Raw genomic sequence first — 19,338 nt, 5'->3', positions numbered from 1 at the left:
CAATATTTATCCTTCAACCAACATCATTAAAAACAGATTATCTGGTCATTATCACATTGCTGTTTGCAATTTGGCTGCCGCGATTCCTGTATTTTAACAGTGTCTACATTTCAAAAGTACTCAATTGGATGCAAAGCGCTTTGGGATGTCCTGAGGTGAAAGGTGCTATATAAATGCAAGTTCTTTCTTTTCTTTCATGGTCTGTGCTAAACTGGGTGATCTCAGCTGGAGCTTTACTGAGAAGGGGCAAAATCAGTTGGGGTACCACACTCTGAATCGCTATCCAATAATCCCTGATGTCATTTAGGAATATAGGAACAGGAGGAGGCCATTCAGCCCCTCGAGCCTTTTTCCACCATTCAATTAGATCATGGCTGATCTGTTTTGAAGATTTGAAGGCAGGATCAGGTTTGTCTGTGATATGCATCTCACTTCTCTGCTCATGGTTAGACACTCTACCAACACTCACTGGATGTGAGCAGTGGCGGAGCCAGTCGGGCTGGGGGGGTTGTGACCTTCATTTGAGGTCAGCCAATTTTGTATATCAGGACTTGGTCTAAACTGACTGCAAATAATTTACTCGCTTAACCATTAAATTCACGATGGTGTTGCCGTTTTGAGTCTGATATGAATGGCAACGCAACATTGGGCAATAAATGCGGCCATGCCAGCATCATCCATGCCCTGAGAACAAATTGAAAATAATCTTAGCCTCACAACAACCTGCATTTATACAGCGCCTTTAATATAGTGAAACGTCCCAAGGCGCTTCACAGGAGCGTAAATCAGACAAAAATTTGACACCGAGCCACATAAGGAGATATTAGGACAGGCAACCAAAAGCTTGGTCAAAGAGGTAGGTTTTAAGGAGGGTCTTAAAGGAGGAGAGAGAGGGGGAGAGGTTTAGGGAGGGAATTCCAGAGCTTAGGGCCCAGGCAGCTGAAGGCACGGCCGCCAATGGTGGGGCAAAGTGAGTGGGAGGATGCACAAGAGGCAACACCCTCGGCTTAGGGAAGAATTAAAAGCAGACAGGTCTCCCAATCCTGGTCATTGTGTAGTGGCTCTTGCTGAAAGGTGAGGATGGGGATGGATTGACATATGATGTCCCTTCTGCTAAAACTAACTGTCCAGGCTCAGATATGCAGAATGACCAGTGCATTGGAGTGCAGCAGATGTCAGTCACTCCAACCGATGGGCAGGCTGTCAGGAGAAGAGAGAAAATGACAGCGATTCTAACATGTTATGTGGAGAGACTGGAGAAGCTGGGGTTGTTCTTAGATCAGAGAAGGTTAAGGGGAGATTTAATAGAGGTGTTCAAAATTATGAGGGGTTTTGATAGAGTAGAGAGGGAGAAACTGTTTCCTAGCTACAGGAGGGTCAGTAACCGGAGGACACAGATTTAAGGTAATTGGCAAAAAAGCCAAAGGGGAGATGAGCAGAATTTTTTTTACGCAGCGAGTTGTGATGATCTGGAATGTGCTGCCTGAAAGGGCGGTGGAAGCAGATTCAATAATAACTTTCAAAAGGGAATTGTATAAATACTTGAAAAGAAAAAAATTGCAGGGCTGTGGGGAAAGAGCAGGGGATTGGGGTTAATTGGATAGCCCTTTCAAAGAGCCGGCACAGGCGCAATGGGCCGAATGGCCTCCTTCTGTTCTGTCAGATTCCATGATTCTAAGTTGCCAACTCATCCTCAACATCTCGCTTTAATGGGAAGACCCGAGGAAAGAAAGAGGATGCAAGAAATCTTCCAAAGATTGGTTAAAAAAATACAATGAAAATCGCCCACATTTGATGCAGCCAGGCCTGTAACTCAACTGTAAAAATATCCACAAACAGCGGCGCACAGCGGCAGAGTGTTGGGGAAAGTGGAAAAAGTTTCTAAAGAAACTTACACTTCGAAATGACACCACAGGAGCAAGTGTTGTCGTAACAACCAATCCATCGACTCGCTCCCTGGCCTCAATTAACCCCAAATGGGGAATAACTCTGCGACTTAACAATTAATAATCAAACTTTTAACAGAAAGGAGGCGGCGAGGAACAGGTTAAAACTCAGTCTCGATACATTTTACCTTCAATTTGTTTCATTTTAAAACAGATGAATTGTTGCCCGTCCATTCTTTAAATAATGTTTTAAAACCCATACAACTCTCAGTGCAGCTAAAAGACCAATTTAACAAAAGAAATTCTCTACGGAGTTTACAAGATGAATTCCAGATAATTTCGGATCGACAGATTTTCATGTACAATCCAAATTATTGTCAATCAATTCCGATTTACAGGGAACTTGGATATTTTAAAGACTCGCCGAGATTAGTTATCTGAACAGAATTTGAAATAAAGTAAAGGGGGGGAAAAATGTTTTGAAATTTTCAAGATTTTTAAAAAAATCAATTTGACCCAGAGAGGGACTGGGGATATTTGGATGCTGAGATTATCTTTAATGATGAACGTGATTTTTTTTTTGTAGATTATAAAGTTTAAATAATTTTTGTTCTTTTTTGTATGTGTCTGGGCTCAGATTTGACTCCCGATGAGAAATTCTAACTTACCCAAAAAAAAAAATCAGAACAGCGTTACTGTTAGCGGCCGCGCGGGGCGCGCACTGTGTTAGTTGCAGCAAATTAAAACGCAATTTATTGTAATATTTTGCACTGAAAGCCGATAATTGTGACCCGGTCGGACGGTACACCCTCCCTTTTATGTCGGGGCGCTGCTTTTATTAGGATCTGACCCCCGGGTGGGTTCGAAATCCCCCCATAAAGTGACGACCCCCATCTCTGGGCGTCCCGTGTGCGTGGGGAGCCGGTGTTAGTTGGAGGATATTTTGCATTTAACGTCTGCGGACCCGCCGCCCGCCCGGTGCACCCGGTAGAAAACAGCCCGGGCTACGACCCTGCCTCTCGCCCGGTCAAATCCGGGCCGGGGTTCGGGGGAGAAGTCGGTTGAAAGGCGGTGCAAGAAGCACAAGTTAATGCCGATCCTGGACCGGGCTGTTGATGTTTTCATTTACGTTCGCTCCGAGCGCCCAAATAAGCGGCTGCGCAAAAAAATCCTCCGCAGCTCGTCTTTCAGCACGAATCCTGCAACAAGAGGAGGAGGAATCGGTCCGGGCGACGCTGCATTTCTCTCCTGTGCATTCAATTTGATCGCATTTAACATTATTGATTGCAATTAATTATTTTTTTTTGTTGCAATTAACATTTTTTTTGCGGAATAATTTTATTTTTTTTTGCATAAATAACATGTCCGCAGAAGTGGAGACCGTGCCTGTTGCTCCTGCCGAAGAAGATGAGGAGAAAAGCCCAGCAAAGAAGGCAGGGGCCAAGAAGAAGAAGTCGGGCAAGGGCAAGAACCAGCAGGGCAAGTACAGCGCTCTGCTGGTGGAGATAGTCCAGAGCCTGGGCGCCCGCAACGGCTCCTCCCTGGCCACCATCTACAAGGAGGCCAAGAAGGTGCCGTGGTTCAACGAGCGCCAGGGTCGCACTTACCTGCGCTACGCCCTGCGGGCCCTGGTGCTCAACGGCACGCTGAGCCAGGTGAAGGGCAAAGGGGCCAACGGCTCCTTCAAGATCACCAAGAAGACGGACGGCGGACAGGCGGCCAAGAAGAAGCAGCAGAGGTCGGCGGTGGCGGGCACCAGCAGCAGCAGCAGCAGCCGGTCGACGAAGAAACCCAGCAAGAAAGCGGCCGCCAGCAAGAAAGCGGAGAGCAGAAAGAGCCCGAAGAGCAAGCGTCGAACCGCCTCCCCGAGCAAAGAGAAGAGCAAAAGCAAGAAAGGCAAAGCGGCCAAGAAATCCAAATCCAAGAAGGCTTAAAAGAGGCTATTTTTTTTTTTTTGTTTTTTTTTTGCAATTTAAAAAAAAATGCAGCTGACTTTTTATATTAACGTTTTTCGAGTCGTTGTATAATCTTTTTTTGGAGGGGGGGGGGGGTGGTATTTTGTAGCTTGTGGTCCCATCATGTGACGGCCCGTTTATGGAGAACGCGGGAAGATTTTATTTTGTGTATTTTTTTTTGTGCAAAGCCGATTGAAGTTTCCTCCCTCCCTCCCCGGGATTGGAGCATTTTGGAGTTCGATGTTTGTTGAACTAGAAGTTCTTGTTTTCTTTTAAACAAGGTTGCGAGTTTTATTTTATTTTTAATAATCTAAATCATGATAACCAAACCTTTCGGTGAAAACCTTCTCCCAAATGTTTTTGGTTAATTTCCTGCAGGTGAAAAAATTTTTTTTTTTTTTTTGCAAACTTTTTTATTTTCCAAAACTGGATTTGTATCTAAATTGGTCGGAATAACCTGACTTTGGATCACGGGGATGCAATTTGCTTTTGTTTAAAGTGGGTCCATAAAATTTTTGCCCCATTTTGTTTTTAAAACCCGCGTTAAGAATCATTTAAAAAAAAAAATAATAATTGGCAAGAAATAAAGAAGTTTTCAGGAAAGAAATTTCGGGCCGGTTTTTTAATTTCCCGCTGATTTCGCGGCGACGGGTCGTTTTTGCTTCTTTAAAAATTTTTTTAAATGGATGAGGAAACCGCTCATTTGCTGAACTGTCGCCATGGTAACAGTTTCGGCCAATCACCATGCTGCCAAAATTATTTGTTACTTTGAAGGCGGGAGTTGGGTCTCTGCGCTGATTGGCGGCTGAAATCCACCTCTTGGATCCGGAAGTCCCGGGTTTTAATTGTTTCGCGCCCTTGTTTTGCTTCCAATTCAAACTTCAACCGGGTTAGGAAAAAAAATAAACGAGTTTCTACCTGAAATGCAAAAGGGACCAAAGGTGAGAATTCATTTGCTCTCCCCCCATTTAAAAAAAAAAGAGCTGAAATTGCCCCCCCCCCCACTAAATATAAGTGTCGGTTTGTTTGCAGAGTACGTTTCGATTTTTATTTTTTGTAAATGCACGACAGTAAATCACGGTTAGACTCTCCTCCCACCCCAGTCTGTTGGGTGTGTGACCAGTGTCTCCGGTGCATTGCAAGAATCTTATCTCCAGGTGCCTTTCTTGCGGGTTCAGATTGGTTTATATTGGACGCTGCCGTGGCCGGGGATCCCATTCCTTTTTCAGATTGATTTTTCCGCTTGAATGTCTTGAGAACCAAGTTTTGAGCAGTTTGTATAACGTGTCACAACTGTGGAAATGTTAATGCTGTAACTCTGTAAACCCACAGCCATGCAAAATGAATAAATGTTTTAAAAAGGTGAAACACTGGACTTTTTTTTTCCTCGTCACTCGTACCCACTTCAGCTTCCCCCTGTGGGCGACTGCACCCGTCCCTGAGCCGTACAGATCAGGAAGATGAGTCCCACCGCCCATAATTTGTTTCTGCCTCCCCACCCTCATTAAACTCGTCGTCTCCTGACCTCACTCTCCTGTTTGTACAACCGATCTATCTCCTCTGACCTACTCCTTCCTTCGAAGCTGCTCTCACAGCCAGACTCAAACACTAAAACTTGTTCTCGAACTACCCTCTCTCCAAACTTGCGTTTCTTTCTGGGGTCCAGCACCGAGTTATTGCTTTACAGCCGCCCTTCCTGTACCAGCCCCTCCAGTCTGGGTCCTGGGACTGCTCAAAAGTTGCAATCAGCGTCCTGGGTAAGTACAGCCCGAGCCCCACCCGCTTCAATCGCCCCCCTCTAGCTTCCCATGTCACTGCTCTCCTGATCACTGGGAAAACATGTTAACGCAGATTTTTCTTGCTGGTGGAGGGCACAGAAAAAGAGGGGAGGAGGGGCTGCATTCTGAAATGTGATCTGTCCCCAACTGATTTTTCATCGGTGCACACTATTGTGATCCTTTACACCAGCCACTAGGATTTAAAGGGTTAAGTTACGAGGACAGGTTGCTTAGAGTAGGCTTTTATTCCCTTGCGTGTAGAAGAATTCAGGGGTGATCTAATTGAGTTATTTGATAGGGTAAATAGAAACTATTTCCTTTGCTGGGGAGAGTCCAGAACAAGGGGGCAGAACCTTAAAAATAGAGCCAGGCCGTTCAGGGGTGATGTCAGGAAGCACTTCCTCACACAAAGGGGAGTGGGAATCTGGAACTTCCCCCCCCCCCCCCCCCCAAGACTGGATGTTGGGGGTCAATTGGAGCTTTCAAGACTGAGATCGATGGATTTTTGTTGGGTAAGGGTATCGAGGGATATGGAGATGAGGTACAGATCAGTCATGATATACGTTGACTCCTGTCCGGGAACACCTCATTTTAAAAATTCTCATCCTCATGTTCAAATCCCTCCATGGCCTCGCCCCTCCCTATCTCTGTAACCTCCTCCAGCCCTACAACCCTCCGAGATCTCTGCGCTTCCCCAATTCTGGCCTCTTGCGCATCCCCGATTTTAATCGCTCCACCATTGGCGGCCGTGCCTGCAGCTGCCTAGGCCCGAAGCTCTGGAATTCCCTCCCAGAACCTCTCTACCTCTGTCTCTTCCTTTAAGAACATAAGAAATGGGAGCAGGAGTAGGCCATACGGCCCCTCGAGCCTGCTCCACCATTCAATCAGATCATGGCTGATCTTCGACCTCAACTCCACTTTCCCGCCCGATCCCCATATCCCTCGATTTCCCCTAGAGTCCAAAAATCTATCGACCTCAGTCTTGAATATATTCAATGACTGAGACGCTTAAGATGCTCCTTAAAACCTACCTCTTTGACCGAGGTTTTGGTCACCTGTCCTAATATCTCCTTATGTGGCTCGGGGTCAAATTTTGTCTGATTTACGTTCCTGTGAAGCGCCTTGGGACGTTTTACAACGTTACAGGCGCTGTATAAATGCAAGTTGTTGTTGATCTGATTGGATGGCAGAACAGGCTGGAGGGGCTGAATGGCCTCCTCCTGTTCCTGTTCTCCTTTTGTCCCCTGTGTACCTCAGGGTCTATCACTGGACCCCCTCTTCATTTTTGTGCATTTCCTTGGTGCTACCATTCACAAACAGGAGTCAGCTTCCAGACATACGCTAAACCACCCAATGCGCCCTCTCTGCCTTCTCCTGCTACACTCCCCCATTGCCTAGTCGATAGTAAGATGTCGGTAAGTCAAAATTTCTTCCAGTGTTAGTGTTTGCAAAAAAGCCATCTGCTTTTCACCCGTCCGTGCGTCTGTCGGACTCCCAACAATCTCGGGCTGAGTTTGCGGTCTTGTCGCACTGCGTGACCCTCGTGAGTTTCTATTCTTACGTCCGCTTCCGTTACCAAGACCACCTTGGTAATTGCCACCATCCCTAATCCTCCCCCACCTTCACTGAAACCCCATACGAGGCACATCCCTCACCCAACATCAGGTCATTTATCTTTTGCTGTGCGCAAATTGGCTGCTGCATATCCCTACATTATGTAGAATTACATCGAATGTACAGCACAGAAACAGGCCATTCGGCCCAACAGGTCTATGCTGGTGTTTATGCTCCACACGAGCCTCCTCCCTCCCTACTTCATCTCACCCTATCAGCATATCCTTCTATTCCTTTCTCCCTTATGTGTTTATCCAGCTTCCCCTTAAATGTATCTACACTATTCACCTCAACTACTCCTTGTGGGAGCGAGTTCCACATTCTCACCACTCTCTGGGTAAAGAAGTTTCTCCTGAATTCCCTATTGGATTTATTAGTGACGATCTTATATTTATGACCCCTAGTTCTGGTCTCCCCCACATGTGGAAACATCTTCTCTACGTCTACCCTGTCGAACCGCTTCATAATTTTAAAGACCTCTATCAGGTCACCCCCTCAGTCTTTTTTCTAAAGAAAAGAGCCCCAGCCTGTTCAATCTTACAAAGATTACACCTCAGAAGTACATTATTGGCTGTAATTAGGTCGTGAAAGGCGCTATAGAAATGCAAATACTGTCTTTTCTGATGCCTCTAATGATCACATGTAACATGTTGATTCCCTTCACCGGGGACACTGTTTATTTCCCCTTTTCCCCTTTTGATGGATCGGATATTCAGGATTTTGTGCCACAGAATCCTCACTAGCTCAGGTCTGCCACCTACTGCAGGCCCAGAGGTAGTGCAGCGTTAGCAAATGTGCCTGGGTCGGTTTTGTTCCTTGTTCCTCGATCAGCGGTGGCCATGATGAGTTTAGTCTTTGCTTTCTGCGGGAGTCGTTCTTCCAATAAAAACAAAAAGCAGAGAACAAACTGCAGATGCTGGAAATCTGAAACCAAAACAGAAAGTGCCAGAAACACTTTGCATCCGTGGAGAGAACGGGCAGCAGATATTTCGGAGTATCCTGAAAAATAAGAGGCTTGGTAATCGGATCAGAAAAAGGGGGGAGAGAAAAAACAGACAGAGGAACTGTACCCCAGTGAGAGTCAGTTTCTGTGGAACTGTACCCCAGTGAGAGTCAGTGTCTGTGGGACTGTACCCCAGTGAGAGTCAGTGTCTGTGGAACTGTACCCCAGTGAGAGTCAGTGTCTGTGGAACTGTACCCCAGTGAGAGTCAGTGTCTGTGGAACTGTACCCCAGTGAGAGTCAGTTTCTGTGGAACTGTACCCCAGTGAGAGTCAGTTTCTGTGGAACTGTACCCCAGTGAGAGTCAGTGCCTGTGGGAACTGTACCCCAGTGAGAGTCAGTGTCTGTGGGACTGTACCCCAGTGAGAGTCAGTATCTGTGGAACTGTACCCCAGTGAGAGTCAGTGTCTGTGGAACTGTACCCCAGTGAGAGTCAGGGCCCGTGGAACTGTACCCCAGTGAGAGTCAGTGTCTGTGGAACTGTACCCCAGTGAGAGTCAGTGCCCGTGGAACACGTACCCCAGCGAGAGTCAGGGCCCGTGGAACTGTACCCCAGTGAGAGTCAGTGTCTGTGGAACTGTACCCCAGTGAGAGTCAGTGTGTGTGGAATTGTATCCCAGTGAGAGTCAGTGCCCATGGAATTGTATCCCAGTGTGAGTTAGTGCCCGTGGAACTGTATCCCAGTGAGAGTCAGTGCCTGTGGAATTATTTCCCAGTGGGAGTCAGTGCCTGTGGAACCCGTACCCCAGTGAGAGTCAGTGCCCGTGGAATTGTATCCCAGTGAGAGTCAGTGCGTGTGGAACTGTAGCCTGGTGAGAGTCAGTGCCCGTGGACTCCCTGTCAAGAGTCATCATTCTCAGGAGCGAGGGGAGAACCAGGAAGTGCTCCATTTTTTCTCGTGAACCTTTCCTGTTGTGATTGACTGTGTTCGGGCTGCACACTCCATGTGTAGCAGAAACACTGACTCACAAACTCAGAAAGTTGAGAGTTTATTAAAAGTGAACTGACTTTCCTCTGCAGGCCTGGTTAAAATGAACGGGGTCTTACAGAATGGGTGTGGGCTCAATGTCTCGCTAGGCTGGGACCCCCCCCCGTCTCTGCTGCCCAGTGGTCACCAGTGGGACCTGATGTCTCCTTCATGGTGGGGACATCTAGTTGGATGGTTTTGCTATCTCCTCTGGGTGAGCCACATACAGCATTGGGGGTGACACCTGCCCAGATCCCCAGTCATGGGAGCTACACTGTGTGTGTGTGTACGGCGGGGCGGGGGGGGGGGGCAGGATGGGGGCGGGGGATCGAGACCAGGGTCCCCCTTTGCTTTCAATGTTCTCCCTTCCTCTCCTAAAGGTGCCAACTCTCGCTGGGGTGCGATCCCACGAGCCTGTTGTTCTCTGGTACATCACCCAAGTGGCTATTCCTTCTTTGTGAGCCAAGACGGTGAGAGCTAGTGGGCTCTCCAACCATGGGGGGCGGGGGGTAGCGCACGGGGTGGGGAGGTTCCATATAGTTCATAAGTTCAAATCTCACCACAGCAACGTGTGAAATTGAATTCAGTGAATCTGGTCGTTTATATCTCTCCCAGTCTACTGTTTTTTTGCCTTTGTATAAGTCCTTTTAGTTTTATACAATTTCTGACTCCCCTCGTTTGATCAAGGCTGTTTAATCACACACGTCCAGCTCTTGCCCTGTAGGGGTCTGTACAGGTCCTGGACTCAACGAAATCCCTTCTTTGATCACCTCCCACTGCTCATCTGTAGTTTTATCTGTTAGTCGTTCCGCCCAGTCTATTACGGTCGATTCCTGCCTCCTCCCTCCAAAGTCAGCTTTACCTAAATTAAAAAACCTTGTTTTGTGACCCACCCTCTCCCTCTCACACCTAATATCCAATTCAATCATATTATGGTCACTGTTAGCTTGGTGTTTCCTTATCGTTAGATTATTGACTAATCCTGGCTCATCACTCATCACTAAATCTCAGATGACCTGTGTTCTCTTGTTGGTTCAAGAACATATTGTTCCAGAAAACTGTCCTGAAAACACAGTCAAAAGCAAAATACTGCGGATGCTGGAAATCTGAAGAAACAGACTTAACGTTTCAGGTCGAAGACCCTTTCATCAGATCGTCACAACAGCAGTGAGTTCTGATGAAAGATCTTTGACCTGAAACGTTAACTCTGTTTCTTTCTCCACAGATGCTGCCTCACTTGCTGAATATTTCCAGCATTTTCTGTTTTTATTCCTGAATACACAGTGTTATTTCTGGGTCACTCTGAGGGACAGTGTCATTTCTGGGTCACTCTGAGGGAGTGTTGTTTCTGGGTCACTCTGAGGGACGGTGTTTCTGGGTCACTCTGAGGGACAGTGTCATTTCTGGGTCACTCTGAGGGAGTGTTGTTTCTGGGTCACTCTGAGGGACGGTGTCGTTTCTGGGTCACTCCGAGGGAGTGTTGTTTCTGGGTCACTCTGAGGGAGTGTCGTTTCTGGATCACTGAGGGACGGTGTCGTTTCTGGGTCACTCTGAGGGAGTGTCGTTTCTGGGTCACTCTGAGGGAGTGTCGTTTCTGGGTCACTCCGAGGGACGGTGTCGTTTCTGGGTCACTCCGAGGGACGGTGTCGTTTCTGGGTCACTCCGAGGGACGGTGTCGTTTCTGGGTCACTCTGAGGAAGTGTTGTTTCTGGGTCACTCTGAGGGACGGTGTCGTTTCTGGGTCACTCTGAGGGACGGTGTTTCTGGGTCACTCTGAGGGACAGTGTTGTTTCTGGGTTACTCTGAGGGACGGTGTTGTTTCTGGGTCACTCTGAGGGACGGTGTTGTTTCTGGGTCACTCTGAGGGAGTGTTGTTTCTGGGTCACTCTGAGGGACGGTGTTATTTCTGGGTCACTCTGTCCTGTTGGATTGACTGTCCATGGTTTGTTACGGTGACTGTGGTGAGGAGTGAGGCAGTTTAAATTTCAGCCAGTGTGAGGACTGAACCCTCCCAGAACATTTCCCAATCCCAGGATTGAGCCAAAGTGAAAAACAAACATTCCTCATTTGGGCCTGTACGAAAATTGTGCTTTTCCTGAAGTTCCCTCCGCATTCTCCTCTCTTCTCCTCTCCTCAAGGCGTTGACCTCTGACAGGAAGAGTCCAGTCCCACATCGTCCAAGTGGCCAATTTTCCAGGTGAGAGTTTGAAAGGTGAGCCTCAGCTGGCTGTTCGACTGTGGACGGCATCACAACCAAGCCCTCTCCTCGCCCGATGGCCACACACTCACGCGGAGAGTCCAAGATGGGCCATTTTATGTTGAACAGGAGCATGGGTTCTACCTGATGGTCCCTCTCCCCCCGACGCAGGACGACTGATGTCATTTGCAGCAACTAATTGCCCCCCACCCCAGAAGAGAACAAGAAACCTCTTACAGAGTAAGGGTGAAACCTGGGAACATGGTCTGTATGACTGCACAGATGACAAGGAAACTGGACAGGTCAGAGCTAGGAGCAAGGAAAGACAAAGGAAAAGAGACAGTGGGCAATATAAATGTTAAGTTTTTTTCCTTGGTAAATCTGGTTGAGTTGAGTCCGGTCTGTTCTGATTGAGCTGAGGCTGTCGTTATCCGTATGCCCCTGGGCTATTATGGGGAAATTCAGCCCAGGTTTTCTGCTTCTGTTCTCTATGCAGTGACCTCCCCCGCTCCCCTGGGAAGTGCAGGTGGGGGTTTTGGGCGAGGGTGCGGTGCTGGTCCCTATGCAGGAAGTGGAAAAATGTCACGCTGGGGTGCAGTAAGGGTCATCGTCTATCAGTGGGGCCGAGGCAAATTGTAGTCAGAGTGTGGAGGGAGCTTTACTCTGTATCTAACCCGTGCTGTACCTGCCCTGGGAGTGTTCGATGGGACAATGTAGAGGGAGCTTTACTCTCCGATAAAGCACTCCGGTACATTTTTCTAAGTGAAAGCCAAGTGCAAGTTTGTTTTTGTTGTGATTGCAGGGATCAGGTGGGGTAAGGTGGTGAAGGGATGATGGTTTTGAAATCGGCAGTGAACGTGACCAGGTTATTTGACTGTGGTGGGATCACAACCAGGCCCAACTGTAATCCAGGATGATTAAAACCAATTGTAATATGTCCTGTGCTCAGATTAGACACATCAGGGCATCAAACCTGGTACCTTCCCCTGGGGGAGGTGGCAGGAAATGAGAGAGACTTGTCAACAGGCATTGGTGCAATGAAAGGCATTGTATCAAATGCACTCTCCCCAGCTCCCATTCTTATGCTGCATGTCCACTGAATGATACTCACCTGTACACAGGTAAACGTAACCATTTTGTTGACAATTCTTGCCACAGCTGGTTAACCTGATGGGAATCACTGTAGTTTTGTGCTCCCTATCCCTCGGGCTCCTGCTCTTAGCCCAGCTGTTATTAAACACTGCAAACCAGCAAATAACTTGGATCCTGGAAACTATATAAATTACATAAATAAGGTAAAATATAAAAAAGTAAAAAAGTTATATAAAAATGTAAACTCAAAACTAAAAGTGTACATTATATATAAATTAAAACTGTTATATGTAGCAAACAGGAAACTTTGTTTAAAATTCAAATCCCCCAGGATTTGATGTTTACAAGGCAAAGAAATTTGAGTCAATTTAAGGGAAACAATCTTTCAAGAAGTCCCCATCCCAAAAACATGGATCTCTTTTCATGTTGATATGTTGCATTTTAATCTGCTTCCCCTTCAATAAACACAAAGAATCATTTACAGTTTCACAGGTTTTGCTGACAATCTTTCTTATTCTCCCCTCCCATGTAAATCTAAACAGCCAGTTTGGGGGGGGGGGGGGGGGTTGGGGGCTTTGCCATTCAGTCCATCTTCCTGTGCTTTCCCCCTCCCCTTACTCACATGCACCAACAGGAACCCAGGCTGATTTCTGTCCCACCCCCATCACAAAACCAAACCCAGAGGCCAGTACAGCACCCTTACTCCCATTGGGTGTCAGTCGTGGCTCAGTGGGTCACTCTCACCACTGAGTCAGAAGGAGTTGGGTTCAAGTCTCCCTCCAGGTATTTAAACCCATAATCCAGGCCGACACTCCTGGCGCAGTCCTGAGGGAGGGCTGAACTGTCAGAGGTGCTGTCTTTTGGATGAGACCTTTTTTTTAAAAAAACTAACCTCTCAGGTGAGCTTAAAAGATCCCATGGCACTATTTGAAGAGCAGGAGAGTTCTCCCTGGTGTCCTGGGCCAATATTTAATCTCTCAACCAACATCACAAACAGATTATCTGGTCACTAACTCAGCTATTTGTGGGATCTTGCTGTGTGTAAATTGGCTGCTGCATTTCCTACAGCAGAGACTACATTTCAGAAAGTACTTCATCGGTCGTGAAGCGCTTTGTGGCGTCCTGAGGTCGTGAAAGGTGCTATATAAATGTAATTTTTTTCCATTCTTACTGCGGCCCACTGCCGCTCAGCACAGCTTCAGCCTTTCCTGCATTGGACAGCCCAACGACTTTGCCCACCGAGCAATCAATCAATCTCCCTCCTACATTCCCCCCTCAAACAGCACTGTACCCAAAAAATGATAGAAAACATTAAAGAAATCCAAACATTCCATTTAATAAATTTTATTTCAATTAGTCCCCCCCAAAACAAAAAATAAAATCGTTCAAAAACACTGGATGCGAATAAAGTGCTAAAACTACAGATACAACAAACATCTCAGAATCCCATGGTTTTTCTCTCAGAAAAAAATGGGATAAAAGGAGCCTATTTAAACAGCAAAACATACAGTGGAACCTAGAGCAAAAAGTCAATTTTTTTTCGCAGTAACTACAGTCTCCGTATTGGAAAGTCAAATCAAAACTGATGGCGGAAAAGGAGAAAATTAATTTTCACACCGCGTTCAAAAACACGAACTCTCTCCCAGCCTCGCACACAGTCACTCGGCTATTTCTCGACTGAAAGGGATATCGATGGGGCGGGTTTTACTTTTAAAAAAAACACTAAATATAGCAGCTACAGCTCGGAATGCAAAATATGATTTCTCTTTAAACAAAAACAGATCTGAACCATTTCTTGCGGACTCCATAAAAGTAGAAACGAAAAATTCACACACACACAAAATGGTTATCCGACAGGCAGATTCCGCAAAGCAGAGCGGATTTTCTGACCAAGAGTCTTTTGTGTCGTTTTCCTCTCCTGGTTGGGTCAGTTTGTCGATCTTCGTCATGGAAATGAAACACTTTGTGAGCGGTTACATCAATACTACAATGAAATAAAGGAGAGCAAAGCGCGCCGAGACTGGGGTCCGTGATGAATTTGTTGGATTTATATATTCCCCCTCCCCCCCCTAATAATTTTGTTCCCCCCCCCCAATCAGAAGTTGCTCCACATCAGTCGCAAAACAAAACCCCCTCCATTGCCTCATTTTTTAGAAGTCTGGGTCTTCTTCGGTAAGAGCACGGCCTGGATGTTGGGCAGAACGCCTCCCTGGGCGATGGTCACCCCTCCCAGCAGCTTGTTGAGCTCCTCGTCGTTCCTGATGGCCAGCTGCAGGTGACGGGGGATGATCCTCGTCTTCTTGTTGTCCCGGGCCGCGTTGCCGGCCAACTCCAGGATCTCAGCCGACAGATACTCGAGGACGGCGGCCAGGTAGACCGGCGCCCCGGCTCCGACTCTCTCCGCGTAATTGCCTTTCCGCAGCAGGCGGTGGACGCGGCCGACGGGGAACTGCAAGCCGGCCCGAGAAGATCGGGACTTGGCCTTAGCCCGGGCTTTGCCGCCGGTCTTCCCTCTTCCAGACATCGTTTATTGCTGCTCGGGATACAATCGAGCCGCCTCGCCGATACAGTGTAACAATCGCCGATACAATGTAGCAATCGCCGATTACAATGTAACCGCTCGTCAATTTCTGCTACAATGTAACAACCAGGCAGCGCACGGCAGCTTCGAGAACCGCATTAACCCCGCCCCCCGCCGCGTCACCGCATATTAATAACTCAGCTCCGCGTCACAAACAACTCACTGTCTTCGATCGGATTGGTCTGGCGCACGCCAGCTGCCTCTCCCATTGGAGATAATTTGGATCCTTCATTTGCATATTGCCGCATACGCAAACAACCCATTGGATTGGGAAGGCGCTGTGTTCTTTGGATGGGGTTTGGGGGTGGGGCGTATTGGACGCTTTTCATCCAAACCATCTGTTCATCGTGTGCTTGAAGACAAAAAAAACCCCATGAATTATACACTCATTTATTTATTTGCAATGTTATATTCTCACACACCCTCCTTCCTTTTTTCCCCTGTGCAGTCTTGGTTCCCTGGACTAGGGCGCAGGCCAGCAACCTGAAACAATAACAATTTAACATCTTTAATGGAGAGAAAAATGCTCCATGGCAATTTGCAAGAGGTGGAATGGGCCCTAGCCACAGAAAGAGATGTTAGGCTTGATGACTAACAGTATTTCAATGAGCGAGTGGTCAATCTGTGGAACAGACTCCCCAGGGGGACGGTGGGAGCAGTTAGTATCGATTCATTCAAATACAAATTATTCAGAATGTAACATTTTTAGATCCAGTATATGAGTAATTTGAGACATGACGTGTGTTGAGTGTAACAGGCTCGGGAGGAACAGGTGACTTTGGACCTATGGTTCCTAAAGCTCTCCCCCACTGGGGGTTTCCCTCACCTCATGTCTGGGTCTGTTGTAGACTCACTGATGGAGATTGATTGCTCGGATTGGTTAACAATCCATTATCGTTGTATCCTGCGATTTACCAGGGTGGTAGAAGGTGAACTAGATGGACCCTGGTCTTTTCTCGTTCAGTAATTCCGCTGTTCCTATGCTAAAGAGGTGGGTTTTAAGGAGGGTCTTCAAGGAGGAGAGGGGGGCAATGAGGAGCTCAGGGAGGGATTTCTAGAGTGAGGGCCTAGTCGGCAGAAGGCCCCACTGGTAGGGTAAAGAGATTGGGGGAGAGGATGCACAAGAGGCCAGATTCGCAGAGTTCTATTTGTGGGGGGGGGGGTGAGGGGGGAGTTTGTAGGGTTGGAGAAGGTTACAGAGATCGGGAGGGATGAGGCCATAGTGAGGCAGGAATGAGAATTTTAAATTATAAGCCTTGGCTCTGCCAGTCCTTCCGTATAAACAACTGAGCTGCTTGAATGTGTACCAGAGCATCCAGATGGGATGGGAGGGGAGGGGAGGGGGGGGAGGCTGATCTTTTTCCTGTCACTTCCCCCCTTTCCCCCCACCCCCCCGCCCCCATTGTAGGGAAGCAGACAGCTTTGGTTATGTACTGCTGCCATGGCAACTTGCCCCAAGATTTAATATTAACTATGTGCCTTTGGCTGTTGTGTTATGTACTTAGGACAGGAAAAGGCTGTCAGGCCCATATGCACTCGTGGCACTTTATACTGGACTTGTCCTAGTGTCCCCACCCTTCCCCTCAACCCCCGGAGGAGACAGCAAAACACAGAGACCTGGTGTCAATTCAGGAATAGCAATCAAAGCAAATCCCAGGAGAGCCCCAGCCCATTGGTTATTGCCCAGAATCTTACCTTCCTTCTGTCGTGATTTTGTAATTTTTCAGAAATGCCTCTAATGTAGAAAGAAAGACTTGCATTTCTACAGCACCTTTCACAACCTCAGGACAGCCAATGACGTACTCCTGAAGTGTAGTCACTGTTGTAATGTAGGAAACACGGCAGCCAATTTGCACACAGCAAGATCCCACAAACAGCAATAAGATAAATGTCCAGATAATAGAAACAGAAAATGCTGGAAACACTCAGCAGGTCAGGCAGCATCTGTGGAGAGAGAAACAGAGTTAACATTTCAGGTCGCTGGTCTTTCATCAGAACCAGATAATCTGTTTTTAGTGATGTTGGTTGAGGCCCTTCTCAAGGGCAATTAGGGATGGGCAATAAATGCCGGCCTTGCCAGCGACGCCCACATCCCGTGAACGAATAAAAAAAAAAAAAAATATTGACCCAGGACCCCGGGGAGAACTCCCCTGCTCTTTGAATAGTGTCCGTGGGATCTTTTACATCCACCTGAGGGGGCAGACGGGGCCTCAGTTTAACGTCTCATCCGAAAGACGGCACCTCCGACAGTGCAGCACTCCCTCAGTACTGGTACTGGGAAAGTCAGCCTGGATTCTGTGCTGAACTCTCTGGAGCAGGACTATGAACCCACGGCCTGCTGACTCAGAGTCGAGAGAGTGACTCCCACTGAGTACCTCCCCTCTCAGTTAAGCACCACACCTGCTGGTGTCTCTATCCGTTAAATCTCTTTGTCCTCGGGGATTGTTCCAGATATTTTCTCGTCTGTGTTGAGTTATGGGGAGGAGCCAGGAAGATGTTTAAAGCGACACATTTTGGTGGAAGAGTGAGCGGGAGCTGGTATCTGAGTTTTTTTTTTTATTCGTTCACGGGATGTGGGCGTCGCTGGTGAGGCCAGCATTTATTGCCCATCCCGAATTGCCCTCGAGAAGGTGGTGGTGAGCCGCCTTCTTGAACCGCTGCAGTCCGTGTGGTGACAGTTCTCCCACAGTGCTGTTAGGAAGGGAGTTCCAGGATTTTGACCCAGCGACAATGAAGGAACGGCGATATATTTCCAAGTCAGGATGGCGTGTGACTTGGAGGGGAACGTGCAGGTGGTGTTGTTCCCATGCGCCTGCTGCTCTTGTCCTTCTAGGTGGTAGAGGTCGCGGGTTTGGGAGGTGCTGTCGAAGAAGCCTTGGCGAGTTGCTGCAGTGCATCCTGTGGATGGTGCACACTGCAGCCACAGTGCGCCGGTGGTGAAGGGAGTGAATGTTTAGGGTGGTGGATGGGGTGCCAATCAAGCGGGCTGCTTTATCTTGGATGGTGTCGAGCTTCTTGAGTGTTGTTGGAGCTGCACTCATCCAGGCAAGTGGAGAGTATTCCATCACACTCCTGACTTGTGCCTTGTAGATGGTGGAAAGGCTTTGGGGAGTCAGGAGGTGAGTCACTCGCCGCAGAATACCCAGCCTCTGACCTGCTCTCGTAGCCACAGTATTTATATGGCTGGTCCAGTTAAGTTTCTGGTCAATGGTGACCCCCAGGATGTTGATGGTGGGGGATTCGGCGATGGTAATGCCGTTGAATGTCAAGGGGAGGTGGTTAGACTCTCTCTTGTTGGAGATGGTCATTGCCTGGCACTTATCTGGCGCGAATGTTACTTGCCACTTATGAGCCCAAGCCTGGATGTTGTCCAGGTCTTGCTGCATGCAGGCTCGGACTGCTTCATTATCTGAGGGGTTGCGAATGGAACTGAACACTGTGCAGTCATCAGCGAACATCCCCATTTCTGACCTTATGATGGAGGGAAGGTCATTGATGAAGCAGCTGAAGATGGTTGGGCCTAGGACACTGCCCTGAGGAACTCCTGCAGCAATGTCCTGGGGCTGAGATGATTGGCCTCCAACAACCACTACCATCTTCCTTTGTGCTAGGTATGAGTCCAGCCACTGGAGAGTTTTCCCCCTGATTCCCATTGACTTCAATTTTACTAAGGCTCCTTGGTGCCACACTCGGTCAAATGCTGCCTTGATGTCAAGGGCAGTCACTCTCACCTCACCTCTGGAATTCAGCTCATGTCCATGTTTGGACCAAGGCTGTAATGAGGTCTGGAGCCGAGTGGTCCTGGCGGAACCCAAACTGAGCATCGGTGAGCAGGTTATTGGTGAGTAAGTGCCGCTTGATAGCACTGTCGACGACACCTTCCATCACTTTGCTGATGATTGAGAGTAGACTGATGGGGCGGTAATTGGCCGGATTGGATTTGTCCTGCTTTTTGTGGACAGGACATACCTGGGCAATTTTCCACATTGTCGGGTAGATGCCAGTGTTGTAGCTGTACTGGAACAGCTTGGCTAGAGGCGCAGCTAGTTCTGGAGCACAAGTCTTCAGCACTACAGCTGGGATGTTGTCGGGGCCCATAGCCTTTGCTGTATCCAGTGCACTCAGCCGTTTCTTGATATCACGTGGAGTGAATCGAATTGGCCGAAGACTGTATCCTTCCATCTCCCGTTACTCATTCATTATGGAGCTGCTTCTGATCCTCAGTTGTCCTCTCCCCATCTTGCTCCCTCTTCATCTGCTCATTTGA

The 19,338-nt window shown here is 47.9% G+C and overlaps 2 protein-coding genes across 2 annotated transcripts; one reads left to right on the top strand and one right to left on the bottom strand.

Annotated features, from left to right (window-relative positions):
* The first annotated feature begins 3,056 nt into the window (after positions 1 to 3,056).
* h1-10 (H1.10 linker histone) lies at positions 3,057 to 5,209 on the top strand. Its single transcript, XM_067998378.1, has one exon. It carries the CDS (start codon positions 3,248 to 3,250, stop codon positions 3,818 to 3,820), a length of 573 nt encoding a protein of 190 aa, XP_067854479.1. The 5' UTR covers positions 3,057 to 3,247; the 3' UTR covers positions 3,821 to 5,209.
* Positions 5,210 to 13,818: 8,609 nt separating this feature from the next.
* Positions 13,819 to 15,181, bottom strand: LOC137333989 (histone H2A-like). The gene has a single exon (XM_067998377.1). It carries the CDS (start codon positions 15,012 to 15,014, stop codon positions 14,634 to 14,636), a length of 381 nt encoding a protein of 126 aa, XP_067854478.1. The 5' UTR covers positions 15,015 to 15,181; the 3' UTR covers positions 13,819 to 14,633.
* Positions 15,182 to 19,338: the final 4,157 nt, after the last annotated feature.

This window comes from Heptranchias perlo, chromosome 17 (assembly GCF_035084215.1).
Source record: "Heptranchias perlo isolate sHepPer1 chromosome 17, sHepPer1.hap1, whole genome shotgun sequence".
Classification (NCBI taxonomy): domain Eukaryota; kingdom Metazoa; phylum Chordata; class Chondrichthyes; order Hexanchiformes; family Hexanchidae; genus Heptranchias; species Heptranchias perlo.
This window is presented reverse-complemented; position numbering and strand designations above follow the sequence as displayed.